Genomic DNA, 27462 nt, shown 5'->3' with positions numbered 1-27462 from the left:
GAATTTTCCAACCATTGTGAAAATGATGCTGAGGTCACCCATCTTGAATGATTATCAGTTCTTTGAGGATTAAAAAGATATACATAAAACACTAAATTGAGTTAAATAAATTAAAGTCAGAGATTTCCTCTGCTATTTTAAGCATCAAAGGGTAGATTATTAACAAAAAAGCACTAAAAAACAGTCAAAACTCAACAAAAATCATTCAATAAATGTATTTCAAATTATTTCAGGTTCACAGAAAAGTGGAGTAAAATGAAATGCATCTATTTGTTACAGTAACCAGATTCAATAAGCACTAAAGTTAATAGACAGAGGGGGAAAAAAAACTATTTAAAATTCATTTTCAATATTTTCGTGATTCAAATTTAAAGCAATATAATGATTTAATTGAAATGCCGTAGACCGTTATGGCATTACTATCAAAAAACATAAGAAAACCCCAAAAACGGAATAAACTACTAAATAATTTGCACTCATTAAACTTTACCAATAACAGTACAACATTCGGCCACAAAGAGAACAACAACTAGACAAACTTTACTGGATACACTAAAGGCAATCGGTGCTTCAGCAGCGCTAGCTTAAAATTATCCTTAGAACATCTAAAGCACGTTAAAGAGACGACTCACCAAATAAAAAGGATTAATGGATCAAACGATGGGATGAGTTAGATGAGCAGTATTTGTTTGGCCAAACATTGAGCAACAGGAGTCAGGGAGCAGCATGGAGCACGAGGAGGAGGAGAAGTGGGCTTTGATTGAAGAAGAACAAGAAAGAAAAACATTCTTTCTGCAGCAATCGGTCAGGCGGCTGCCAAAGTGAAGTGTTGCAATCGATTTACTGACGTTTATTCAAAACTGGTGCAGTGATTTATTTATCCTTGCGGATAACGGCTTTCGGAGATTTTTACTTAAAATTACAAACATTTTTACTTCAAGTATAAACTTTTTCGAATAACGTGGATGCAGTTTCACCATATAACCTCTAGATGGCGCTCCGAAAGAAGGCCAGTAACAGTAACAGTTCTTAAAAGTCGTGTCCAAATGTGCACTTAGAGTGTCAAGAATATAAAATATCACTGTGTTGTTTTTTTAAACAATATCTCTTAAGCATATTTACGTGACCACTAAAACATCATTTTCGGAAATTATCAGATAACTTCAATAGTTGCATCCGACCCATGCATCATCAGCATAAATAATGCGCTTCAGAAAAATGATCCGTTTCGTCTAAAATATTCATGTTAGATTAACGTGTTGTCAATGGTCTATGAGTGATGTTTAACATTTTTTTCTCTTTCGTCTGCGTAACTGTGTCCACTTAATGTAATTATGTTTCCATAAAAAGTGTACATAAAGTGGGAAATCCGATTTTTGCAGAGAAAAATATAATAATAAATAAATAAATTTTAAAGACATTTCTCAAAGTCAGCTAACTGATAAAATCAAATAAATAATACTAGATTACTATGTTTAAATCAGTAATTTAAAATGTAATAACTATTTAGTCGAATAGAGTTTGCTTTCAAACGGGCCCAACGGAAGCCTGCTATTTCGGGGAGGAGGGATCTTCACAATTGTATTTTACAGGGTAGTGTCAAGACTGCAACTTAAAAAAAACTACATCACAATGACACAAAATATATTTAAAATAAAAACAATAAATGTTAATCTTGCATATTTAATTAAAATACCAACTTACTGGCTGGTTGAAGTCAAAATAATAAAATAATATTTTCCTTCTGTATTTGTGACATCCCTTGAGAAAAACGACAATGCTGTCTCCCAACTAAATGATGTCATCTTTACACGGTGAGCGTTCCGTAGCCATTTTGTTAGCTTGCTTAGGTTTAGCTCGGTGCAGCTGGTATTGTTTCGTACATAATTGTAGCGTAAAAATACTACTTTTTTTAATGAATTTTTGGGGACAACTTTATCGACTGTGGACTCATAAACAAAACGGCGACTCGTGTGTTCAGTGACAGTGTACACGGAGCGGCCATTTATTTGTTAAGTTGTCCTGAGCTTGTTAGCTCATTAGCTAGCTGGCTAACTTGTTTACGCGTGGCTATTCCTCTCAAGAAAACATTTGCCTTTCAGGACCACACGTTTTTCAAAGCTAACGTGGACTACTTCGCATAGTTCACTCAGGCTTTCATTGAGATTGTAAGAACATTTCATCGGCCTACTTAGGAGTAGACTAGAACAAAGATCGACACCAAGCGAAGAAGATCAAACTCGCGTGGTTCACTTGTTTTAGCTGGAGCCACGTTTCGCAGCTCTGGACACCATGTCAGAGTTGTATATTCGGGTGGCCGAAGATGAAAATGAAGAGCCTATGGAGATCCCCTCGGAAGACGATGGTACTGTTTTGCTGTCATCGGTAGCTGCTCAGTTCCCAGGGGCTTGCGGGCTGCGGTACAGAAACCCAGAGTCCCAATGTATGAGGGGGGTCCGGCTCGTTGAAGGAGTTCTGCATGCGCCCGAGAACGAATGGGGAAACCTAGTCTATGTCGTCAATTATCCCAAAGGTTAGTCAAGAGTCTTCCGCCACTCTCCAGTTGTACACCTGATGTTGATGTCATGTCAAGAGAGGAAAGAACTTCAAAACGACCTCTTTCCTCTTGGGTCTGCTTCCGTCCCAGACATCTCTCTATTTTGACTGGAGATGCGTTTTTATCCCTCACAGATAACAAAAGAAAGATGGAGGAAATAGATGCTGCCTCAGCTGTAAAAGTTAAAAGAGGCTTTCAGAAAACGTCAGATCTCATTGTCCTTGGGTTGCCATGGAAAACAACAGAGCAAGACCTGAAGGATTATTTCAGTACTTTTGGGGAGGTCATCATGGTACAGGTATTGATGTACAATCTCTTTCTTTTTCTATTTAATTGTTATGTTTACATCTGAAATGGTTGATTATACTACTCTTGTTACTACTACTATCTAGGTGAAGAGGGACGCAAAAACTGGGAACTCTAAAGGTTTTGGGTTTGTTCGGTTTGCTGACTATGAGACACAAACAAAAGTCATCACTCAGAGACACATGATTGATGGACGATGGTGTGACTGCAAACTTCCGAACTCAAAGGTACAATATGACAACCATCTTATTTAGAATCTTGTAAAATGAATGTACAGATAAATACACTTCTATAGATGACACCTTTAGAGATTACATCTTATAGAACAATGCTAAACTATTTGGATAGTATTTTTTTAATAAAAGCTGAAAAACAGTTTTGGTAGAAAATTTAAGAGACTGTCAGAAATGACAGTTGACTGTATCCTCCTGACTACCAACAATGCCAATAACCAAACGTGAAGGGGTGGGCCTTTGGGAATTGTGGTTTCGGTGGATTTAAATAAATGTTTGACTGGACAACATTTCTGTTCTCTGGTAGTCAAGAGGATATGAATGTCATTTTAAATTTACTGGCATTTATTTTGAAATAAAGATGATAAATTTACAATAGCTGTGGTTTATTGTTGAGCAAATCTTGCGTTTTTGTATAATTTTTAGCACAAAGGAAGAGTTTGGCTTCTTGTAAACAATTGTAAGCAAAAATGAAAACCTACAATTGCTGCTTCTTCATCAGTTATGAGCCAGCGCCTGTATGTTTAAAAATCAGGTGTTTTATATCCTTGTTAAATTAAAAAAAATAAGACTAAAATAAGTTAATTTAGTCATTGAGCCTTTTAAAAAAACAAAAACGTATGCATTTTTGTCTTAGCTTACAAACTCGCCACACAATCACAAAAAAGCATCTGCCTTAAACCATAAAACCAACAATTTAGATTCTTGCTTCCACTTTTAAATAGTTTCTTTTAATAAATACATTTTATGTTTCCTCTCAGGTTTGTCCCGATGAGCCCATGCGCAGCCGCAAAATATTTGTTGGCCGCTGCACAGAAGACATGACGCCTGATGAGTTGAGGCAGTACTTTATGCAGTATGGTGAAGTCACCGACGTCTTCATTCCCAAACCTTTCCGTGCATTCGCTTTTGTCACGTTTGCTGATGATCAGGTAGGCGTCACCATTTTTCAAAACTTTTTTTTTCTTCTTACAAACAAAAAGGAATTTTAGCTGTAAATAGGCAAATCCTTTCAAGTATCTTTGATATCCATCAATATCGGATTGATCCATCCTGTTGGGTTGTTTCAGGTTGCCCAGGCCTTGTGTGGAGAAGACTTGATCATCAAGGGTGTCAGCGTTCACATCTCCAACGCTGAGCCCAAGCACAATAATAGTAGGCAAATGATGGATCGAGGGCGGTTTGGGGTTGGTGGGTTTGGTCAGGGCTACGGCAGTAATCGAGGGGGGCTAAGCAGCGGCAGTGGAGGAGTTAACTTTGGGGCTCTGGGTCTTAACCCAGCAATGGTGGCAGCTGCTCAGGCAGCTCTTCAAAGCAGTTGGGGAATGATGGGCATGCTAGCTAACCAGCAGGGTCTGACAACAACGTCAGGGACAGCCACGACCACCCGAGATCAGACTTACAGCTCTGCAAGTACGAGTTACAGCAGCCCCAGCTCAGCTAGCCTCGGTTGGCCTGCAGGCAATAACAACGCCTCCAGCAGTGGCTTCAGCTCTGGGTTTGGCACGTCTATGGAGTCAAAGTCATCTAGTTGGGGAATGTAGAAGGCCTCAAGTTGACCTTTTATGTTGCTGTTAGCCTAATATGGTAAGTATACCTTCAGGGGAGAATGATATCTTATTTAAAATTAAAAAAAAAAAAATCATACACTGCCTTTTATTTTATTAAATGGAAAATATATAGTAAAAACTGTCTGGGTAGTTATGCATTGAATGAGCGAAATGCTTAGTTTAAGTGAATCTCCCCAAAATGGTTTTGTTGGTGACATTATTTTTACACCACGATGATTACGCATGGACCATACTGATTTACAAGATTGCATGAGTACCTCAAACCCCCTGTTAGAGCCTGTTGTGAACTGGCCTTGATATGAAAATGTATGTTTGAGCATTTGATTCTTTTTCCTTTGATCGTTTTTGGAAAACTCTTCATGGACGTCTCTTCTGCAGTTCACCAACTTTTTCGCAATTTCCCGGGAGGCATCGCGTCTTTGGCGACGCAGATGTTCGGCAGGTCTCAGTATCAGTCCCCCTCCTCCCATGTGTAAATGCTTTGTCATCCAAGAACACAACGTCACCCTGCATATACTGTTTTAGACGGTGGGTGTGTTTTGTTTTTTTGTTTCGTTTCTCTCCGCTTGCCTTTTGGTTAAAGAAATGTTGTAGCTCAGTGAGTGGGATTGGTGATGGACTGAGTGAGCGAGAGGAAACAGGAGAAGAAGCTGAACGAAAGCACGTGTGAGAAGAGCGGTTTGTGCAAGGTCTTTTTTTTTTGGTTTTTTTGAAAGCAACAAATGCCTGCAAGAGTTGAAGATCCTGTGGCGTGATGCGAGTGTGAGAGGAAGAATCCAGTGCGAGTGTGTTCCCAGTGACTGTCACAAGGACATTTCTTGCATTGAAGATCCTAAGCTCTCCATTTTCTGCTATCATTTTCATTATTCTTTTTAGAGTCACAGTGAAATGTCAAGTACTCTAAATATTTGTATCCTTTAGTAGAGCTCCTCCTGTTTGCTGTGAATGTGTCTGGTTGTGTGCTTTTTCTCCTTGTTACCACCCTCTCAGTGTGAAGACGTGACTTTGTTATTGACGTTTGTGAGGCAGAAACACAGCTGGTGAGCTGAGAGGCGATGTGATGAATGTTTGACAAGCTCCCATTGAAAGTTTGTGTTTGAAGTGGTTATGAATGCTTTTTCTATGTTTTGTGAATTAAAGGGAAGTCTGAAATAAAAACTGAGTTTGACTAGGTGATGATACTCTTGATAATGATTTCTTTTTGACTTTTATTGAACTGCAAACACTTTAATTTACATGTATAGGGGCCTCGGACATGGAAAGACCAGGTTTTCTTCTGAATGGAGGTGGGAGTCAGTTGCATGGAAGATGAAAGCCTATCCTGAAAAGGATCTTCATCATCTCAATAGCAAGAATCCTCGGATCACCAAATTTAGCTGGGCTCAAACTGGATCATAATCAACTGAGCTTTTTTTGTTTTGTTTTGTTTTTTCCTGAACAATCGGGACTAAAAACCTTTTTTGTTTATTAGCTCAAACAAAACAAAAAAAACTACATTTTCTCTTCTTTCTCCTTCGCTGATATTTTGTTTTGAACATGGCAACCATTTGGTTGCTACTGTGGTTAAATTTTTAGTGTAACCTGAAGTGATGCTACAACAGTATTAATCTGTTTTAAAAAGTACGTGTTGAATTGTGAAATAAAGTTTTTGAGGTTTTTCTATATCTGTGGTCTCTCACTGCAAGAAAAACTTTTTATCTGAGCTCTTCATTCAAAAGTTCAGCGTTATTCCTGTGTGACATTCTGCTTCATTATATTAAACAGTTTTTTGGTATACATTTTATTTTGAGTTGAGGTTATTTTATCATTGTTTTCCTTTGTACAAATAATTGTTTAAAACGGGTAATAATTTAGAAGAGAAACTTAGTGCATTATGTAGGATGTTTGAATGTCATCTATCTAAAACAATACTTTGATAAAAGAAAGAAATGAACCTTGAAGTTAAAAATGTATACATCCTAGAGTTCTTATGAGGGGTAAACATTCAGGTACTCCATAAACACTCCCTTATAGCCTTTCCTAAGCCTCTAAAAGACCGCGTTAAGTTTCCAGAGGACATTCCTGCAAATTTAGCCTGAAGTCGAGTTAATCCTAAAACCCAGTAGCTGACCATTAACTCTTAAACATCTCCTTGAGCCTGTTTATTGCAAAACTTTAACAGCTGGGTGAGAAGACTGAACAAACATTTGAAGGCCAAGGGAAAAAAAGTAACTTCTAAAGTAACTAATCATTACTGAGGTTAATAAAAGTGTTATCTAAAATATAATTACCGTCAAAAATGACTATGTGGGGTTAAATATGTGCGCTTGTTATGCAGATAATGTGTTGGAGTCACAGTGAGCATAAAAATCTTAACAGAAGAGACTTCTTGGAAACTCGGACAGGCAATCCAAAAAAATCCATGTTCTCTGGAAAGCAAAGAATTAGTTCAGTAAAGCATCTTATAGAATCATTTGGGTCAATTTATCACTGACCACAACCCAGCAGGAGCCGCAAAGTCTCACTTCACCCCTTAACCCTTGTGCTATCTTAGATGACCCCACCCTTACTTTGACATGTTCTCCCTACCATGATAAAGGTGGAAAGATTCCATGTAATCCATGGACACCAGTGAAGATCACAAATCATTGAAGAAAAAAGGTTCAGGGCACTGTCTAGTGGGTCTAGATGACCCAACTCCCAAGGTTAAAGTGCCTAGGATAGCACAAGGGTTACAAAAACAGGACACTGCTTTGTATTTATGCTGTTGTTACTATTATTTGTGTAAAAAAAAAAAAAAAAAAACTTGTTTTTTGCATGAATAAAACATACATAGGAAAAGGATTCTCAAAAAAACATGAAACAGTTTATGACGTAATTAACAGAGGCTCACATGACTTCCTTTCAAAATAAAATACATCCTGTGTCACCTAGTATCAATGCAGCAAATAGGTAGTGTAATGTCAGATTACAAAAAACACAGTTTATTTAACCATTTGTGGTGCATCTCAAAAAGAAATTTCTAAATCCAACATACCAAAATAAATCAGAGCTAGTGAAGTGATCGTTACCGTATTTTTAGAGCACACTTAAAATCCTATATGTTCAAGAATAGCAAATCTGCCTTAAAATCCGGTGCACCTTAATTGTGGTGGTGCTTACTGACCAATTGATTTTCTGTGGTATGCGGTGCTCAAAAATCTGTTAAAATGCTTTAATTTGACTGTCCTGCAACTTTTCGTGAAGGAGTTGAATAAGATTTGAGGTTTTTTTTTACTACTTTAGTTACTGCTACTCACTTTTTACCTTTTAAAAGTACTTTATAAAGTAAAACTTTTATTCTTACTTTAACCAGACAGCCACAATGGAGGGGTTGCATTCTCGGGTTGTAGACCCCTGGTTTAGACCCATAGAAGCGCGGTTCTGTGTTCTTCTTGAGTTTTATTGATGCTTTTAATTATAGATATAAAATAAGTTTCTTTGGTGTCTGCAGGTCTCTGTCTTCCTGTGCTTCATTTTAAGGCTTCAGACTGAAGCATCCTAACGACAGGTTTATTTTCAGTTTCCCCTGAGAGTCAAACACAATGACCTTTGAGAAAAGCCTCCTACTGTTGTCAATATGGCCGTCACTAAAGCCACCGCAGCCCTTTTCCACGGTCTCTGTTCCTCTGCCCAGCAGCAGGTGCTGGAACAGCTGCAACCGTCTTGATCTGCATGACATCTAAGTTCACACTTTCATCAGAAACTCACTGAAAACCTCACTGACAAAGTCAAACCTACAATAATTAAACAGAAGCGAATGCTTTCCAGCTGTGTTCAGATTGTTTAAAGTTATTCAGCATAGCTTTAGTTTTCATGCAGGACTTCATGCTGTAAAGTTTAAGTAGTAAATGTATAAAATTCAGGCATAAGGATTTACACCCAGTCGACAACAAACGTTGAATTAATGTGAATTCAGAAAACAAACAAATCTGTTTATTCCATAGTCTATGGTTTATTCCCAGAATATTCTTTGTTTTATTTGAAGGGGTGATGGACACAGAGGTGAGGTGATTGTCAGCTGAATTCTTTCAATAGGGTTGGGGCTCATGAGGTAACACCTGTTTAGATTTAAGAAGATCAAACTAGATCTTCCTTTGTGTTGTCGATTCAGATCCACCTGCTGGACAATTCCTGCAAACACATCCCTGTCTCTGATGAACATGTGCATTAAAGTAGGACAGTCTTATTGCCAGACTAGCAAGTAATCAGAGAATATTTAATGTACTGCTCCCCCTACCTCACCTACTGTAATGAAGTTTGGGGGACTAATTATAATCTTCATTACATCCATTATACATATTTATCCACAGATCCGAGCAGGTAAGATTGTTTCATAAACTGGGCCTGGACGACCCATTCCCCCTATTTAGATTAATACTATATTGTATTAATATTGTTGTGCTAAAAGGTAGATTTCCTATTATTGTTGTAATTATCCACTATAAGTACCATTGTGCATGCAACTTACATTTGACATGTTTGAATTAAATTCAATAACAATAACAGTTGTTAGGCTGCTAGAAGTTAAAAATTGAGGAAAGTGTAGTGCACTGGGGTTCTGTCCACTATTCTCATCTACTTCTCTCCTCTATTCTTCATCATTTATGTATCATTTAGTTCTCCATGCCTCTGTTTGGTGCAGTGTGATTCATATGTCGTCCCTCTTTCACACTCCCCTTTAGGGAGAACAGGAGTGATTCCAGATACCAGTTGGCTCGTCTCTGATCCTGTGTCTGTATTTGGTCCTCACCTCTGGCTCGTCTCGCGCCCTCAGCTGTGCCCCAACTCCATCTGGATGAAGTTCATCTGTTACACTAGTTAAACATGTAGTTGTAGAGTTAGATAAGCTAATTCTTCTCTAAGAGTTCTGGTACATCGCCTGTCCGTCTAAGGGCAGGGACGACCAGTTTAGCTTGGTCTGTTTGGTTTAGTCATTACCTACTGAATTCTATGACTGATGACTATGATTTCATGTTCTTATACAATTACCGGTATGAAGCCCATTGAGATGACTAGGTTGTAATATTGGGCAAACAAATAAAATTGAAGTATTGTTTGCATATGATCTATTACTAATTTAGGTTCAGTTACAGGAATAAGTATGTTCTTTGGCTAAACAGCTCTTCTTTGCTTTAGATAAGGTGTTAGACTAATGATGTCAACTAGGATGCATCAATTCTGAGTCTAAAACCAAACCATTTGTTACACCATTAACTGAATTGTGTGGAAAGTGAATTGCTGTATTCCTAATGTGTTCACATTTTATTCTTAGACTTCATCTCCCTCACTTCTTTTCCTAAACGTGTTGTAGTTTAAGGCCACAGACAAACATACCCCCGGGTCTTGTTTAAACCTCATACAGAGTAAGGACGAGCTAAATTTAAAGGGATTGAAATCTTTATTTAGTCTACTGCAGCACAACATTTCACCTTAATCCAGTGTTGATTCTGTGAAGCCTGTCCTCAACACAACAGGTGAACTTCAGCCTCAGATCCAAACTAAGCCCACACTTTCCTCTCTTACAAATGCAGCTACGTCAAAACACAAGACAGAGTTTAACACGTCATCTGGAGAAACTACAAGTCTCTGAGAGGAGTAGGGAGCTGCGTATGGGTCTTTGCTGGGCCAGATGGTTCCACAAGTGGACCGCTGTCCTCTTTCTAAGGCATGTCACTTGGTCCATAATCTTCTATTTTGTTTTTGAATGTCTTCAGGCGTTGTAGGAGGACGAGGACACGTTTCCACCGTGGCCTGTCCAGTTGGTGTGGATGAAATGACCGGGTTTTGACAGGAGCTCATACGTGTGAGCTCCAAAGTAATCCCTCTGGGCCTAAAAGAGAAACAAATCGGATTTCAGTTCTGAATATTTAAATTCTAGAAAAACTGCACAGCACTTATTTGTCATTTTGTGCTGAAGCTCTGCAGGTGGTGACGTTTTCTTACCTGGAGCAGGTTGGCGGGGAGCATGTCGTGTCTGTAGCCGTCATAGAAGGACAGGGCAGTGGTGAAGCAGGGCATGGGAATGCCGTGCTGGACGCCGGTGCCGACCGTCCTGCGCCACGACTCCTAAAGCCAGACACTCAACCCATTAAAAATCTCTGCTTTCGTGTATCATCTGATCATGTGATTAATAAACTGAATGGTTATTTTTCTGTAGGCAGATAAAGGCATTTGCCTAACCGCCGCAGCCACTGGTAGCACTTTAGAGAAATGTTTCTAATCTTTCCAGCAAAATTTGGAAATTGGTCAGTTTGACTTGATAAGTCTGTGCGGCCTCAGGCCGCAAACATCTAAGCTCAAAGTCTGTGTGGCTTTATTTCCCTTCTTTCTGCAAAATGAAGAAACAAGCGGCTTTGTGTCTTTGCCAATGTCGCTGTTACAGGTTTAGCCACTTCCTTATTCCTCGTACCTGACAGTCTTGCACTGCTTTACTGAAGAAATGATCCAGCAGCAAGTTCTGCAGGTCTCCGTCTCTGTCGAAAGCTTCTTTGATTTTCCCGAGGAAGACGCTGGCGAAGAGATGAAGAGAAGTGATGCATTTCAGTATAGATTCTCCTCCAGATAGCTCAGTGGAAAAGTGGTTGGTTTCATGTCACTGAGCTTTTATTTGACAAAGATTTAGACATTTTTCCACAGATTGCACAAAGCAGACCAGTGTCACAATCGGTCTTTCCTCATACCGTTCTCAATCTGACTTCTCTTCTTTTTTTTTTTTTCTTCTTTTTTTTTCAACTTGTCCTGTCCAACAGCTGGGCAGACAGATGAGAGGTGAGGGCCTCTTGTGTTGGACATATTTTACTTTAACAAGAGGGGTTATTAATCTTCAGACAAACCAAAGGTACGTCTGAATAAACCCCTTTTGTAATTGAGGCCAAACTTTATTAATTTCAATCATGTCTGAAAATCTTTGGTGTTGGACCGGACGGAAAAGGAAAGAGGGGAAGAAGAGAGAGGGACGTTAGAGAGAGGGGGGGTAGGGGGTGATAATAGGAGGGGAAGGGGGATAAGACCATGAAGCAGCATAAAGCAACAAGTTTACTGGTTGTTAATCATTATGGTAAGGTTCAAATGTAGAAAAAAAAAAGAAAAAAAAGGGGCGGAGCCTGTCCACACACACTCAAATGTTATAAACACACCTGCTAGCTGCAAAAATGTCCACCTGTCGACATGTACACAAAACAGATAGTGTTCACACGCATACTTATGCCTTAAAACCAACTAGTGTGAAATATTTCAGTCATTCAATCATGCAAACTGTTAGTGCAAAGGTGAGCTAACACCAGTGCTCAGGTGAGTGTTTATGTTCTTCTAAAATGGATGGTGGAACGTGAAAAGAAGGAGGGAGAGTGCCCAGCCATCCCCACCCCAAGACCCCCACCGCAGCAGCAGCGGCAGCCGGAATCCCCCCAACGCTACACGGGAACCGGCAGGGAACAACCGCCGCCCGGGCGACCAAGCCCGCCACCCAGGCCAGGGCCAGCAGGGCCGCCGCAAGGCCCCCAGAGCCAGAGGCCAGGGACGCACGGAGGGAAAGAGAGCGCCGCCCCAGCCCAACCAGGAGAGCAGCCCCCCCGCCGCGCCGGGAGAACCCAACGCAGGGCCCCACCGGAGAAGGACGCCCACAGCCCCAAACGAGCACCCCACCACCACCCAGGAGTTCCGGGCATCCCCCCGCCCCAACCCCAGGTACGAGCCAGGACCCCCCAAGGGAGACCCGCTCCGCACTCCAGGCAGCCACCCGCCCGGCCCACGGTTGGTCCAGGGAGGAGCGAGGCAGGGGCCCGCCGCCCCCGCCCAGGAGGGGGGAACCCCGGGGAAAAAAGAGGGCCCACAAGGGGTGTTGTAAATATGGCCCGACCAGGTTCGGCCACAGTTGGAAATTTGGCGGGGCCCAGCACTCAGGAGCAAGGACCAGAACCCACCCCCCAGGGACCAGACACCCCCAGCTCAGATGTAATGTGAACCCCCCCACCGCGCGGAGAGAGCACCACCGGGCCCAGGAAGCCGGCACCCCGGGGACACGGCCGCCGCTGCAAAGGGGCCCGTACCCCCCACCAGGGAAGAGGCAGGGGACAGACGGACCCAGGTCCCACCTTCCTTGCAAAATGTGTGTGCGTGTATGTGTGTTTGAAAGGGTGGGTGTGTGCATGTGTGTGTGTTTATGTTGGGATGTATATATTGAGGGGGGAGGGGTGTGTGTACTAAGGGGGGTGCGGTTAAAATTGGCGGGTAGGGCACTAAGGGGACATCTCCTGATTACTCACAGTGACGTCCCCTCACCCTCCCCACCAAGGGGCCCTAAATGTCTAAGGTGCAGTTAAAATTGGCGGGTAGGGTGCTAGGAGGACATCCGCTGCTTGCTGGCAGTGATGTCCAAGCACCCCCCCTACCAAGGGCCCTACATGTCTAAGGTGCAAATAAAACCGAAACTGACTTCTCTGAAAAATCCTTTTTTTTTTTGGCAAACAACGTATGTAGAGCCCTAATGGATAAAGACACCATCTTCTATTCCTCTACGTTACTTTTTTTTTCTTCCAGAACCGACGTTTTGCAAAAAGAAAACTTAACCAACAAAAACTGACAGTAAAAGAAATGGAGAAAAACTTCTGCTTTCTCAGAAACGGTTTCGTCTTACTACCCAACTTCATTTTCAACATCGGTGCTGAAGAACTTTGCACAAGTCAGGCATGAAGCAAGTATGCGGCACGTCTGCTGTACCTCCGGATGATGCAGCCGCCCCTCCACATCAGAGCGATGGCGCCGTAGTTCAGCGACCAGCTGAACTCCTTGGCCGCCTGCCGCAGCAGCATGAAGCCCTGAGCGTAAGAAATGATCTTGGAGGCGTAAAGAGCCTGGACAAACAAAAAAGAGACGCATTTCAGAAATGCAGAGACGTTACTGCACAGCTGCGGTTTCAACTTCAAATTGAGACAATCAGATTTTTTAGAGAAAGTTGTATGAAGTGCTGATGGACAGCTACTGTTTTATCAATCAGGGACAAATATTTGGATGCCTGGAAACTACAGCCAACCCAAACACTTGTCGCATAGATCAAAAGATGATGGGAGTGGGTCTTTAAGGCCTTTTTCCTTAAACAAAGTGTATGTTCCCTGGATGCTTTACCTTTCTGATGTCCTCCAGGAAGGAAGCTTTGTTGCCGCTGAATTTAACCCCCTGGGGCCCTGAGAGGCTGCGGCTGGCCTCCACTCTCTCCTCCTTCAGAGATGACAAGCATCTGGCGAAGACAGCTTCTCCTAAAGCATGACAGAGGGAAGAAAAAAGGCAAGGAGAAAAAGAAAAAGGGAAATGTGTTTTAGGAAATGTTCCAAAATCCCCCACTTTAAATTATGAAGCTGTGCAGCAACACTGTTCTCCAAAGGTCAATGTCCACAGGTCGGCATGACTCAGCACTGCTGATTTCATTTTCAAACAGATGAGTCACCTCTAGACCACGACTTGCTAGTTGCCAAACCTTTATGGAAAAGATGTTTCTTTTGTTTCATGAGTAAGGAAAACCTGTCCGGTCAGCATGACTTGCAAAAAAAAAAAAAAAAATGAACAGAGAGGATTTCAGCAAATCTGCTGGAGGACGGTCCACAATGAAACAATGCGGCCTTTCATGAGGAGGTTGCTCAATCTGCAGCTTTGACAGGGACTAAACAGGCTAAATTCAATCAATTCAATTCCAGATTGAAGCTGTGAGCAGCGCTGTGTGGCGCTCCCCCCATTACCCCCCCCCCCCTTTTTTTAACCTGCCTTCACTGGCTGCTTTACACCCTTTTTAAAAACATTTTATTTTTTTAAATGGCTGATTTTCAGTTGGTTTTAGCTCCATAACAACTATTTTATTGTTTGGTTGCCTGGGGATGGCGAACAGGTCTGTGTAATTTTGTAAAGGATTGGCAAAAGTCAACTTTTGGATTTCCTTGTGTTAACCCCGCTGACAATCCTAATATATTCATATCGTTTTGTTCTGGTGGAGCAAACGATTCACTTATTCAATTTTCATAATATTCTGGCAAAAAGAAACAAACAACAGGGGAGCGCCGCTTTTGTATGCTCGCCATGTTAGGCTTAAATCTACAAACTCAAACTCAAAACCATAGATGATACTACATGTGATATATATATATCATTTTCAAAACTTCCTTTGGATATCCTGACACGTGTGTTTTGGTTCGTTACTTGATTTTAAGCATTTTTTCAGACCCATAAGATATTTTGGCTTATCAATTGCTTTTAATGAAGTTGTTCACCATGTCAAAAAATTTATTTTTGACGGGTAGTAAAAACATGGAAATTCTGGTACGTTTTTTAGGATGTGGTGAGGGCAAAATGTTTGCTCAAAGGCGCAGTTAGAAAGAAAAATTCCTAAAACAATCTGGTCTCTGCAGTCCAGAACTGCTGCGGGGCAATTATTATGTAAGAAAACATCTACAATAAACTTCATGTAAAGCTCTGGTGGACACATGTAACATGAGATGAACAATATTGTTGCTTCTTGTTTGTCCCACACAGAGACTGAAACCAAATCCTTCTTGCGTCACTTAAGATGAGCAGACTATCAGAAAAGCCTTCAATCTTCTTAGACGCTGCACTGAACTGATCACACCTCTGAGACCAAGCTTACCAGCTGCTTTGTTAGCTAACAACAAATCCAATCCCTGACTAACTGTGAAACCCAAACGGGCGTGACTTATTGTATTTGGGAATCTGGATCATAAATGCAGCTGTCACTGAAAGAAGACAGAAGAAAAAGAAAAAAAAAAAGCTACTTCCTTGTCTACAGCTGCATTCCTTCCTCTTACCAATCAAAGTGACGGGCGTGCCGTATTCCAGGGCAGAAATGGCCGTCCACTTCCCTGTTCCTTTCTGTCCGGCACTGTCTCTGATCTTCGGCAGCAGGTGTTTGCCATCGCTGTCCCTGTATTTGAGGATGTTTGCGGTGATCTCAATGAGGAAGGAGTCCAGCTCTGTCTTGTTCCAGCTCTCAAATGCCTGGTTGTGTTAACATTTGAAGATGAAATTCAGTTAGTCGCGCTGCTCCACTTGGATTTTTATTTTTTTTACCTTGGTGGAGGGGGGTCACACTCACCTGTCCCATCTCATCGTGATCCATCCCCAGAACATCCTTCATTAGGTGGTAGGCCTCACAGATCAGCTGCATGTCTCCATACTCAATGCCATTGTGGACCATTTTCACAAAATGCCCCGCACCCTCATCTCCAACCTGCCCCGGAATCAAACAGTCCTGAAACTTGTCGAGGTATCAAACTAGCCTTTTCATCAAAATCAGCAAAGCTTTAGCACTGACCCAGTCACAGCAAGGCTCTCCTGTCCCAACTTTAGCAGAAATGCTCTGGAAGATGTCCTTAATGTGGGGCCTTAAAGAATATACAAGTAGATAGTCAGACATGAAGTTATTCCAACCTTGTTTTTATTTCACACAATTATCCATGATGTACCAGGCCTCTTTATGTCCTCCTGGCATGAGTGAGGGTCCGTAACGTGCGCCCTCCTCGCCACCACTCACTCCACTGCCGACAAACAACAAGCCTTTCTCTTTTAGACTCTGACACCGCCGCTGGGTGACAAAAACAAAGCAAAACTGTGGAGACAACCTCAGGAAAAAGATTTTAAACACCAAACCGTGGCTCTCAAAAGGCTTACTGTTGTGTCTCTGTATTCAGAGTTGCCACCATCGATGATGATGTCGCCAGCATCCAGAAGTGGAACCTGAGAAATAAAAGAAATGTTTGAAATCTGCACATCTACACGTTTGGGTTTCCTAAAACTGGTACAACCCACTGACCAGCTTGTCTATGAAGTCGTCCACCGCTTGTCCAGCCTTGACCAGCAGGATGATCCTCCTGGGCTTCTTCAGCTTGGACACCATGTCTTCCAGGGACTCGGCTCCGACCACCTTGGAGCCTTTAGCCTCATTATTTAGGAAGTCGTGCACTTTGGACACGGTACGGTTGTAGGCGCAAACCTACAACAGAGATTTGACAGACTGAAAAGAAATCTTCTTTCTTCACCAAGGAAGATGGGAAAACATAGGAAGCCATGGTCTTACCACAAAACCATGGTCATTCATGTTCATGATGAGGTTCTGGCCCATGACAGCCAGGCCAATCAGAGCAATGTCAGCCCTGTGAAACCAGGAGCGAGCACGTTTACTGTCAGGACTCAAAACTCTGACTACAAAAGCGTTCTAAAGATTAGGCACACAGCCGTACATGCTAAAGTATTCATAATTGAATCTACTTTAAAAATGTACTTCATTTCCCAGAATCCATAGCGACTACATCGATATTTCTTTTTCTTAGGGGGGTTAAATGGAAATAGAATGAATTAACTATATACTTCGTTAAAAAACAATTTAGTTATGTAATAATAATACAACAAAGTTATTGTAGTTATAACTCCAGAGGCCTACAAACTGACAAACGGCCGTTTAAAACGCTACCACCCCCACGTCTATAGCATATATTCAAAATAGAAAACTCGAATAAACTTACTCAGCCATCGCGTTTGGGTGAAGAAACAGTCGATAAAATGTCTTAAACTGACAGTCAGACAGGTTATACGCTTAACACTCTTCTTCAGATTCGCTCTTCTTCCTGGTTCTTCTCCATCTAACTTCACTGAAAAGCCAAAGCACGCCCATCTCCCTCCAACTTCCAATCATAAAGCGCGTTGATTACCGATGCAACGTCGTTTGTAGCTTTTGATTGGTCAGAAACTCTGGGCAGAGAAATGGGTGGTTCCTATTGGTTGCTTTTGATGGTCACTCACGTTAGGTAATCCCACAGTGTACTCCCTGCCCCCGGTGTGGAAATTCGGTTAAAAACATTAAATAAATCAGGCTCCAAGTTACACACACAATGATAGTTTGAATCAATGGTTTTTTGACAATGAATTGCAACTAAATTAAGCTTTAACCGGCACATGGGAAGTCTTAACACACTCCTCATTTCCAATGGCCACCAAAGTAGTTTGTCTAATCCTGTCAAGTAAAATTCCCACCAGAAATTTTCTTCTACCTCTTGGGGATTCACGTCAGGTTACTGATGTTCACTCCAGTATGTCCCAGGATTTGCCCCCTATATAATCTTTTATGGAATGTGAGAAATTTCAGGGATCAATGTCCTTATAAAGCGTTGAAGTCCTGTTACATCAAATCTTTATCTAGAAAAATCTCTCTCTAGATAACACAAACAGTGAAATAGAAACACACCAAAATAAAAAAAAATGAAGCAAATTTGCCTATTGTTTAATGCAAAGTTAACTGAGCTGTAAAAAAAAGTTTGGGTTCGAAACCAACTGCAGGTATTATTTTTTTCTGTACATTTCATGTTTTTAAAATATAGCCGTCTTATTTAGAGTTAGCATTTAGTTGACAGTTGTACATCTATAAGCATTTGCTGCATCATGAATGCACGCACGAGAATACAAAACAAAATTAGAATTAAACCAACTTGTTTCCATTTCACCATCTTAATACGACCTACACATTTTCACTCTTAAAATAAAACTTTCAAACTGCAAGAAAATAGTCTGGAAAATGGGAGCAAAAGCCCAAATGAGGTGCGTGCTCTGAAGCCAAGTAGCTGCTTTATAAATACATGTATTAAAGTTGATCAATGTTGACGCTATTTATCACAAATCCTCTGGTGACCCATGTTACTTCTCATTAGTATGAGGAAACGAGGAGAATGAGTGTAAAGCAGAGTCTCTTAGGTATATTTGTCAAAGAACAGAAGAAAAAAAACACTGTAAAATGACAATTTAAAAAAAAATGTTCATGGCTTGTTTTAAAACAACTGTCAGTCCTTTAAATTATATCTGAAAATGTATTTAGAAAAAAATGAAAAAAGCTGTTTGGTTTGGTGTGCTCTGAAGCAGGAGCATCTAATGGACAGCAGGAAGCTGTAACTTGTCAAAACATGCTGGCATCACTAAAGCACGCCACAAAGGAGAGGACAAACGGGCATCACAGGTTTTTGCTAATGCACAGTTTGCACTTTTTATTGTTGCCTCATTCACTAAACGGTTCAATGGTGCAAGATTACCATACACAGAATTAGGATACCTGCATGACACATCTATGCTATACAGCGAATGGATTATAATTATTACAAATACAGTAAACATATTTACATTTTAGTTCAAGCTCCATACAACATAGATATTTACAAAGTAAGTATGAAAATGAAACCAGTCGGAAATAATATACAGTGGTAATGCTTGTTTTCAATTCCAAGGTACCAATTAAAAAAATAAACGTAGATGATTCGAAGCTATAAGGGGAGATGGAAATGATAGTTTTGATTCAAAGGCATCCATAGAAAACAACGGGTTGAGATGAAAAGCTTTGTCCCAATGAATGAAAGTGTTACTCGCTACTTCATGTTAGAATCCCTGACACTTGGAAAAAAAAAAGAATAATAAGGATTCACAAGAACTCTTTCAAATTTAGCTGGCCAGCGTGAATATTGACAAAATTATAGTCTTCCAAACCAATCCCTCAAACCACTTCCTGATGGACAGAAAGCACTAAAGCAACTCACCTGAAAAGGTGCAGCTGTTAACATCTTAGATGGCCTCCCCACCCTGCTGAAACACACACTCCACCGTACATTCAACCCTCTTCCAGCTCAGACCAGAGGACATTTTGGTTGATTTCGAGCAGAACAACTAAACCGCAAAGACTTCATTTGATCAGTTAGTTGAACCTTTTTATTAATATGTGCAAAAAGCTGCAAACTAATATATACAATGCAAACATAAATACACAATCCAAAACAATATATCTCTGCAAATTAGCCACTGAGGGGAAAATGTTTGCTCTGACTTTTGCCCTGATAAAAGTGCAGCTGAGGTATGTTGCATATCAGCCTTGATGAGTGCAAAAAGGCCGTTTCCTTGTGCCGCTTCTCCTAACCGGCAGGATTTACTAAGAAAACAACATATTTGTTTGGTTGTTTTTTTGTCTCTGACTGACCAGCAGGTTTGCCGACCTGTGGAATGTTATTTAATAAATGCAGGCACCTCTGCTTTTACACAGGCTCCAGTTCCCCTTCCTGCACAGGGCTAACTGCTGGTTGGTAGGCCAGAGTTTGTTGACGCCCATCGATGCATCAAAGCCCGTGTAAACGCAAAGGCGCCGCAAATTTAAGCGCAGCTACACCAAAGCAACATTAAGGGGCAGTGTGCAGAGCAAAGATTTTCAGGTTACAATAAAAGAAACCTTCCTTCCACTACCTCGTCCCTTTAATATCTGAGAAAGCTCTTATCAGAGACAGCTATCATCCAGTGTAGCCTTGATATGTGCTCTCTTGTTCCTGATGCTCAGACATCATCCTGCGCGATCCGCTCTAGTCTTGCTATAGATTTAAGTTAATGTGCAAATGAAGTGAAAACACACTAGATGCTGGTTACAAATGAAGAAATACATAAATGCCCTCTGTTACATTTCATAAACACCTCTGTGGAACAATTAAAAGCATAGGCGCAATGTACAAACAAACAAAAAAATAATGTTAAGGTTTTAATAATTAAAAAAAAAACACGAGTTGAGGATGTTTCAATTGACATAAAAAGTGGTAACATTTGGTGCTGCTGAACTGTAAGCACTTCACTTTACAGATTCTCCCTGACGGTTCTCTTTCCTGCAGGCTGTGTACAAGCAGCTTCATCTCCTCACTACTCCTTATGACCTAAAGGCTACGACCTCGCTGTCTCCCTCGTGCCACGTCCCGGAACATCTACATGCATGTGACAGTCAAAGACATTTCTGTGGACAGATTGCCTTCCTTACTTATCTAACCATCTTCATTTTTCTTCTCAAAAAGCCTGTTTTTCATTTTGATGAAATAGCAAACTGACAATTATCTACTCCTGCAGACACGAATGCACTGGCACTATCAGAGGTTGAGGGGGGTGTGTGTGTGTGTGTGTATATACACAGACGCTTACAACTGCAATCCTAACAAAGCATCAATATCGATGAGCTCTAAGGAATTTCACCCAAATCTTTCCTGATTTGAGACAGCGGGGCTGTTTTGGGAGGAGGGCAAAGACTGAACGGGAACTCATTAAGATTAAAAAAAAAAAAATTAAACTAGGGATCTGTTAGCAGCAAATATCTCTTAAGGAAGAGCGTAACCTAATACATCACCTAGATATACATTTGTAAAGTTTCCCTTCATGATTTTGTCTGTAAGTTAAAAGATTTGTCACGGATTTTATTTTTCTCACGGTAAGCAAACCTAGTCTTCTCCTGAGGAATGTTGCAGTTGCCATGCAAGCACATCGTCTAAGACAACAGAAAAGTTAAAGAACATAATTTGGGAGACAACACTGAGACGTTTTTTTTTTTTTTTCCTCTCTTTACAGATGATTGGCAAACTTAAAATTAAGTTTCTGTAGAGCCGTGCACACACATTTAGACTACCACAACATGCTACTAGTAAGGGAGATCAGGGATGACTATAAAGAGGAACAAAATCAGACCCGAACGTCAGAAAATATGAAAGCTGAGGGGGCGGGAAGGAAAGCTAAAGCTGGATGGAGGGAAGGCCGATTTCTCTGGAACTGAAACTTTTAGTCGCATGAAGGGAGACTTAAGCCACAATTCTACTTACAAAGGAAAACCATCAAGAATCACAATGGTTAGTAAGTGTTAACACTTGTATGTTCGAAGGCTGTTCTGAAAGAGCAGGAGCCCGATGCTGGTGTGCCGCTCTGCTCAGTTCTTCATCAGGCCGCTGCGCCTCCTCGCCAGCTTCGATCTGTGGGGTGAAGTGAGGCGAAGGTTCAGTTTGCGTGAGGGGTGACGTGAGCGGCGAGGTCTGACCGTGTGTGTACCTTATCGTCCCCGCAAGCAGAGGGTTGAAGGCGTACAGCCAGTCGTTCTTGTCTTTCTCGTTGTTGGCCTGGAGGAGGATTCCTCGATGTTTTGTGCACACGGCAAATGTGTTGGGAGTCTGAGACAGAAATCAAGAAATATCCTTACTGATGTATGTTGTACACCGGAAACTTTGATCTGAATAAATGCTTCAGCTTTAGAACACATAGAAGAGACAAACTCTGCATAATTAAAATACAATCGAGGGGTTTCAAAATTGGAGTTAAAATATTGTTTTAAACAAGAGCTGCAGCTGCAAACATGAAATATATAAGACAAACGTATAAAAACCTGCATGCAGTAAACCTATGGGTAAATGTTGAAGATCCACTCCGATTCTCTTTTGATCTATTTCAAAGCAGCAGTCGTTAAATGATGATTGTGCCATTTCTAGCCAGCAGGGAGCTTAAGGCTCACCCACTTGCATTTTCTACATCACATATAACAGCATTCAAACAGCTTTTTCTCGTGTGCTACTGATTCAGAGTACTTTGGATAAATAAATGCTCAAATAGAATTTTCAGCGTAATTTTCTTTATACATGTCCCCTCTCATGAGAAAAATGTGACAAGAACACCAAAGACAAGATTTTCATGGGAGTGGGTCTTTAAGGCTTGGTGAGGCACAGGCTGGATGAGGAGAAGCCATTCCAAAAGCTCTACCTTGAGCATGGCCTGCTGGTCTTCGCTGTATTCCACCTGTGCAGTTGACAGGTTAAGGACTCCCCTCTCCACCGGGTCCTTGTCACTGTTGTAGATGAAAACATAGGGCCGGCGGACGACCACGAAGTGCTTCACCCATGAGTTAGAGCGCGGCTCCATGAAGCTCAGGAAACCTTTCTTGGACACAACAGACCTGGAATAAAGTTGGACAGTGTTTAGTGCTTCGTTAAGGATCCTCTTTTGTGGTTTCGGATGAGTTTCTTGTTTGTCTGTGTTCACGAGCCATAAGCAAATAAATAAAAGAAGCTACTGAAGCTGTACCGTTTAAGCAGAATCGTTTTAAGTTGATCATTGAACCCTCATGCCTGAATTTATTTCCAATTATATAAAACATATTCTTCAGTGTTTTTTCCATTTGAGGTTATACTAAATTAAAAGAAGTCCTGGATTAAATGGTACGTTGCGGATTAGTGAAGGGGTTAAACTTTGATTAGGTTGCTGTAAACAGCACAAGTAAAAAGAAACCTACCCTGGCCTCATTTCTTCAATATCAGGCACCAGGTTGAGGAACTCATTTTTTCCGGCTCGTGCAAGGTAGGATGTTTCCAGAGTGGCAACCAACGGGAAGTTCTCGTAGTCTGAACAGGAAGGGCTCGAGGCACGAGAGCTGTTCTCTGGAGTCCTTTAAGACAATAAAAATGGGGCATTTCCAGTCAAGTCAACATTCAAGCATCTGCTGGGTTGAAAAATGAACAAGTTTAATTTGTTTTTAATGGAAAAAGTTTTACTTCTGGTCCAAGGAGCCACAGCGGGAGTCAGCCAGAGACGGGCAGGTGGAGGAGGGGGTGAGGGTGGCGCTGCTCAAGCTGGTCACGGACAGGTCGCGTCCGATGGGTGAGATGTCCGACAGCTGCCAAGAGGCAGAAGATACAGTCGAACAACAGCACAGCAGACTCTGATGACAGACCATTCACTGAACAACTGTGAAGGTTTGTCTTCAGTTTTTAAATAAAGTTTTACCCTTAAAGATAAGGTCAGATGGAACTCTATGTTGGCCTTCTTTGGAGATTCATTATTGATAACACGCTTTTTCAAAATTCTAATACGCAAACAGATTTAGAAGAAATTCCTGCTTATGCTTGGTCCAATAAATACATCATATATCGACGACATAAAAAAAAAGGATTCTCCACAAAGAGGATTGTTTTTACCTTGCAGTCGCTGATGCTGTTCACCACCTGATTGTACTCGTTGTTGAAGGTGTGCGTGAGCAGACGCAGGCACTGCAGGGTCAGAGAGCACAACGCTTGACGTGAGCAGAAGCAGCAAAGACAAAGCGTCTCCTGGAGGAGATTCTCTTCCCACCTTTGTGGCCAGCTCCTTCTCACGGTCCACCAGGCTCTCGATGTCTGTGGAGTCGTAGCCGCTGCTTTCACTGGGGGTGATGGCGCTTTCAAAGGTTGTGCTGGAGATCTGCGAGGAGATGGACGTGGAGGTGGACAAAGTCCCTGAGCTCATGCTGGGGGACAGAGACTCGCACAGAAACTTTGTGGGAGGGGTGGTTCCAACTGGAGCTGCCTCTCCGAGCTTTTCTCGGAGCAGGAGAAGGTGACGCGTCTTCTCCACCTTGACAAACAACAAGGGAAGTTTGAACATTTGTAGACTGTAAAAAAGACGAACGTGTGTACTACTGGAGCATTTGAATGTCCAAAATGATTTTTTAAGCTCACCTCATGCAGCTGCTCCATTTTCTCCAGCTCCCATTGGTGCTCCAGGATGAGGCTGTCTCCTCTCGGCCTCCAGCCGGCCAGGTTCTCCTCTCCACGGACATAAGCCACAGACGTGTCCAAAACCTTCCTTCTCCTACGCTGCATCCCTGATCAGAGCCACAACCACAATTAATGCAGAGAAAAATGTCATCCAAACTTTGGGGGTAGTGTTTGGATAGAAGAAAACGGAAACAATTCACAGAAGTGTAGTCTCCTTCCTCTCCTTTCTCCCAATAATGTTAACAACCATTCTGACTCACCTGGACTACCAGTGTCTGAAATCTTGCACAAACTGAGCTCATAGATCCCAGTCACTCGGTTGCTGTAGTGAAGCAAAAGTGTTTGTTTGTTATTAGCGTCACTTCTGCTTACTATTTGTGAGCTAGAAGCAGCCAGAGATCATCCGTTCAAGGCCTTACCAGTCAGGAGTTTTAGAGTATCCGCTCCCAAACAGGTTCCTGAGAGAACGAGGAGGGGAGATCTTAGCGTCTCGCGAGTAGAACACCATACAGATGTCTTTAGTGATGATGGCAGGCTGGATGCAGTGGTCCAGCTGCAGAGGAAAGGCACAAAGGTCAGCAAACATGCAGAGAGGTCGATTCTGTGGCGGAGCAAAGACAGACCTCCAGATATGCAGACAAGGTCATGAAGATCTTCTCCCCATAAGGAGTCACTCGGTTCAGCAGGAGGGAATTATGCAGGGAGCTGTCCCACACGGCCTCAAAACGATAGAAGGTTCTAGAGTGGAAAACCAGAGGAAGGAGCAGATGGTTTCTATTTTATCTTCAAAATGATTATGAACTCTAGCTGGACAAACATTGAATTTTGGGAATCGGAGCTGGGAATGTTTAAGAAAAACGAAAAAAGGTTTCTTTATGCCAAAAATAAAAACCAAGAATTTTAGATGACAGGTTCAAGGATGATTTACACCGGTCCTTCCGTGGTGCGTCTCCGTTGTGTTGACAAAAAAACAGAACATTCATTAATCAAACAAAATGTTCACTTTGCCTTTGTCATGTCTGTGTCTGACATCCGTCCCTTTGTGGCGCAACACAAGCTTTTCTATTTCCAGCCTGGTGATGCGTCAATTTTATGGAAAAAAGCGAAGCATTAAAACAGGTCCAGGTTTTAAAAAACCTTTGCATTAAACTTTCAAAATAAAAAACCTAAAACATTTTATCTTATAATTTAAGGTGACGTGCTAACTAAGCACGCATAACACAGTTGTTCATTTTCGCCATGAACGATGAAATATTGGGAGTACAAAATCCTAACATCATTTTTGACACAAAACATGAATTTTACAAGGACTCAATGAGGAAGGAGAGTGCATGGGGGCCCGATTGCCAAAGTTTTGGATGAACTACTCCACATGAGCGCGGCAGGACAAATCACTTCTCCGTAAGCCAGGAGGGGGAGGGGACAGACTGGAGACACAACGGACACAATGTAAACTAACTGACGGTGGTGAGACGGACTCCCCACGCAACGTTAGGGAGTCGCACCCAAACGGACCAGTGTAAACCCAGCGTGAGCAGAGTGGAGTCTGAAGTTGTCCTTGCTGTAAATCCCTGTCATCAGAAGTGAGGAAACTCTCTGAGGTCAAACCTCAACACAAACAGGAGGGCGTCAGATAACAAGACTCCTTTACAGATGAATTGCCCGACACCATCAATGTTAAGCTATTTTTCTTCATGTTTGTGAGACCATTTTCAGTAAATACCCCAGGGGGCGCTGTTACACTGGGGTTAAGCTGAAGGTGACTGTTGCAACACTTTAGGTTATGACGGTGGAAAACAACAGAGGAAAAACATCTCCTGAAGCCTTTTGCTGCTACAGAAAACAGACTAATCTTTGTGGTATATTCGAGTCAGAATATCACAAACTGAAACAATAAACGGGGAATAAAGGTTGCATTTGCTGTTAAGAGTGTCCTTACTGAGCCATTAACATTTTGGCATTATGGGAAGTAAAATGACAATGGAAGTAAAGACAAATCTTAAGGATTATGCATGGAAATAAAACCAAACGGTGGAAAAAGTATTTCTAAAAATCTATGGGACTATAAGAAACATAAAGATCCTTGGGGTCAAGGAGTCTCATGTTTTCGGATCGTTGGTACCTATCAATATCTTTATCAATTGAAAGCCTGAGCACAAGCATGAGTCCAGCCGCAGCAGGAGGAGGAGGAGGGTGCACAGAAAAAATAAAGAGAGAAGCACAGACAGTCAGGACACAGACAATGAAGCAAATCAATAGCTGAGAATATGGAAATGGTCATGCAGTGATAAGCCACATGACAAAAAACTGTTTTTATTTGAAATGTTTGACATCAAATGCTTTGGAAGTATAATCGAACAAACTTCTCACAGAAGAAACAGACAAATTCAGCGGGTTTTTTTTGACGAAATCCACCTTGGAGGCATTTTTACCTGTTGGTATTGTGGGAAGATTTGATGTTTTTGGCAGAAATGATGTTGAGCGACAGAATAGCATCTGCTGCACTGTCGTCCACCTCCGCTTTGCTCCGAATACGACCTGTCAGGAAACAAAATGACATTTATTTATTGATCAGACTAAACAGAAATGTTCTGTCAGATAAATACATTTTCAACATCAAGTATCTTAAAGATAAATCAGTAAAAAGATATCTTTTAAATGCACTAAACGTATGGTTTTTGGTCCATAAAGCAAAATGACAATGTTGTTGTTCACCTCTTGGCTTACCCCGTCAGGGGTCGCCACAGCAAATCAGTTTTCACTGATACACACAGGTGGTTTGGCAAAGAGTTTACCGACACAACATTGTATTTTTTTAAGGCACAGGGAGACCCAGAAAGGCATCAGAGCACAGGGTCTTGCCTAAGGACTCACACTGGATGGGTTTTTTTTTGGCTCATTGCACGCCCTGGGAATCAAACCCTGTCCTGCGTGACAGTCCCACACCCAGCCAACCGAGCCTTCCAGTAGCTTATAAAGCAAATGACCAGAAAAACTGCATTTTGATGGGATAGAAATTGGTCGCGCTCATGAAACAAAGTTCCTTGAAGTCGATATTGACAGTCAGGTCAGTTGGAAACCACATGTTGAATTTATATAAAACAAAATATCTAAAGCTTTAGGTATAATCCACAAAACCAAAAGAACCCAGAGTAAAAATGTTTGCATATTCTATACATTTATTATTAATTATTCCATACTTCCAGTTTTGTTGTGAAATTGAGGGAAATGTGTACAAAACAAATATTGATCAAATAAGTAAACTTCAAAAAAGAGCAATTAGAGTCCTACGATTGTTTTTGTGAATCCCCAAATGCACTATTTAAAATGAGAATCAAATACAACTAAATCTGTGGATATTGTGCATCTAAGAATGTTAGAAAAAAAATGTTATGCCTTTAAAAGATGAGAGTGCAGTCATTTAAAAAAAG

The 27462-nt window shown here is 41.4% G+C and overlaps 3 protein-coding genes across 26 annotated transcripts in view; 1 reads left to right on the top strand and 2 right to left on the bottom strand.

Moving 5' to 3' along the window:
* The first annotated feature begins 373 nt into the window (after nucleotides 1-373).
* tardbpa (TAR DNA binding protein a) lies at nucleotides 374-6331 on the top strand. 6 transcript variants are annotated; one of them, XR_908992.3, is made up of 7 exons: nucleotides 374-2533; nucleotides 2692-2855; nucleotides 2950-3090; nucleotides 3858-4028; nucleotides 4167-4251; nucleotides 5046-5195; nucleotides 5912-6331. XR_908992.3 is itself a non-coding variant. In XM_011476959.3 (6 exons), the coding sequence occupies exons 1-6, from the start codon at nucleotides 2293-2295 to the stop codon at nucleotides 5141-5143; spliced, it is 900 nt and encodes a 299-aa protein (XP_011475261.1). In that variant the 5' UTR covers nucleotides 374-2292; the 3' UTR covers nucleotides 5144-6331. The 6 variants fall into 6 exon arrangements, 3 of the variants coding, with proteins under 3 accessions (XP_011475261.1, XP_078806880.1, XP_023812294.1); XR_908991.3 differs by having other exon boundaries at nucleotides 4167-4683; XR_002873520.2 differs by having other exon boundaries at nucleotides 4167-5195.
* A 3736-nt stretch (nucleotides 6332-10067) lies between these two features.
* On the bottom strand, nucleotides 10068-17400 carry pgd (phosphogluconate dehydrogenase). Its single transcript, XM_004070382.3, has 13 exons — nucleotides 17210-17400; nucleotides 16765-16840; nucleotides 16501-16680; nucleotides 16359-16424; nucleotides 16154-16272; nucleotides 16003-16072; nucleotides 15784-15918; nucleotides 15497-15686; nucleotides 13812-13942; nucleotides 13407-13540; nucleotides 11098-11197; nucleotides 10632-10754; nucleotides 10068-10518 (listed from the first exon to the last, which is right to left on the bottom strand). Exons 1-13 carry the CDS (start codon nucleotides 17215-17217, stop codon nucleotides 10399-10401), a joined length of 1452 nt encoding a protein of 483 aa, XP_004070430.1. The 5' UTR covers nucleotides 17218-17400; the 3' UTR covers nucleotides 10068-10398.
* A 1291-nt stretch (nucleotides 17401-18691) lies between these two features.
* Nucleotides 18692-27462, bottom strand: part of kif1b (kinesin family member 1B) — a 53492-nt gene continuing 44721 nt past the window's right edge. For all 19 annotated transcript variants that reach the window (XM_078950736.1, XM_020704558.3, XM_078950750.1 and 16 more), the window contains 12 exons: nucleotides 26464-26569; nucleotides 24655-24769; nucleotides 24451-24584; nucleotides 24292-24353; nucleotides 23993-24138; nucleotides 23628-23888; nucleotides 23474-23545; nucleotides 23051-23172; nucleotides 22792-22944; nucleotides 22263-22455; nucleotides 21561-21679; nucleotides 18692-21484 (listed from right to left, as the gene is read on the bottom strand). In XM_078950736.1, coding sequence (XP_078806862.1) covers nucleotides 21442-21484; nucleotides 21561-21679; nucleotides 22263-22455; nucleotides 22792-22944; nucleotides 23051-23172; nucleotides 23474-23545; nucleotides 23628-23888; nucleotides 23993-24138; nucleotides 24292-24353; nucleotides 24451-24584; nucleotides 24655-24769; nucleotides 26464-26569 — 1526 coding nt within the window. In that variant the 3' untranslated portion in view covers nucleotides 18692-21441. The remainder of the gene's footprint in view (nucleotides 21485-21560; nucleotides 21680-22262; nucleotides 22456-22791; nucleotides 22945-23050; nucleotides 23173-23473; nucleotides 23546-23627; nucleotides 23889-23992; nucleotides 24139-24291; nucleotides 24354-24450; nucleotides 24585-24654; nucleotides 24770-26463; nucleotides 26570-27462) is intronic.

Source organism: Oryzias latipes, chromosome 7 (genome assembly GCF_053564925.1).
Source record: "Oryzias latipes strain Hd-rR chromosome 7, Olatipes_Hd-rR_3.1".
NCBI lineage: Eukaryota > Metazoa > Chordata > Actinopteri > Beloniformes > Adrianichthyidae > Oryzias > Oryzias latipes.
Note: the sequence above shows the minus strand (reverse complement) of the source record. Positions and strands in the feature narration are given on the sequence as shown.

Excerpts from the sequence above, each read along its gene's own strand:
- tardbpa (XM_023956526.2), top strand. The coding sequence starts at position 2,293 with ATGTCAGAGTTGTATATTCGGGTGGCCGAAGATGAAAATGAAGAGCCT. Across the intron at positions 3,091-3,857 it reads GCAAACTTCCGAACTCAAAG|GTTTGTCCCGATGAGCCCAT; the intron begins GTACAATATGAC and ends GTTTCCTCTCAG. Across the intron at positions 4,029-4,166 it reads TCACGTTTGCTGATGATCAG|GTTGCCCAGGCCTTGTGTGG; the intron begins GTAGGCGTCACC and ends GGGTTGTTTCAG.
- pgd (XM_004070382.3), bottom strand. Across the intron at positions 16,273-16,358 it reads CTGAATACAGAGACACAACA|CGGCGGTGTCAGAGTCTAAA; the intron begins GTAAGCCTTTTG and ends TTTGTCACCCAG. Across the intron at positions 10,755-11,097 it reads AAGCAGTGCAAGACTGTCAG|GAGTCGTGGCGCAGGACGGT; the intron begins GTACGAGGAATA and ends GTCTGGCTTTAG.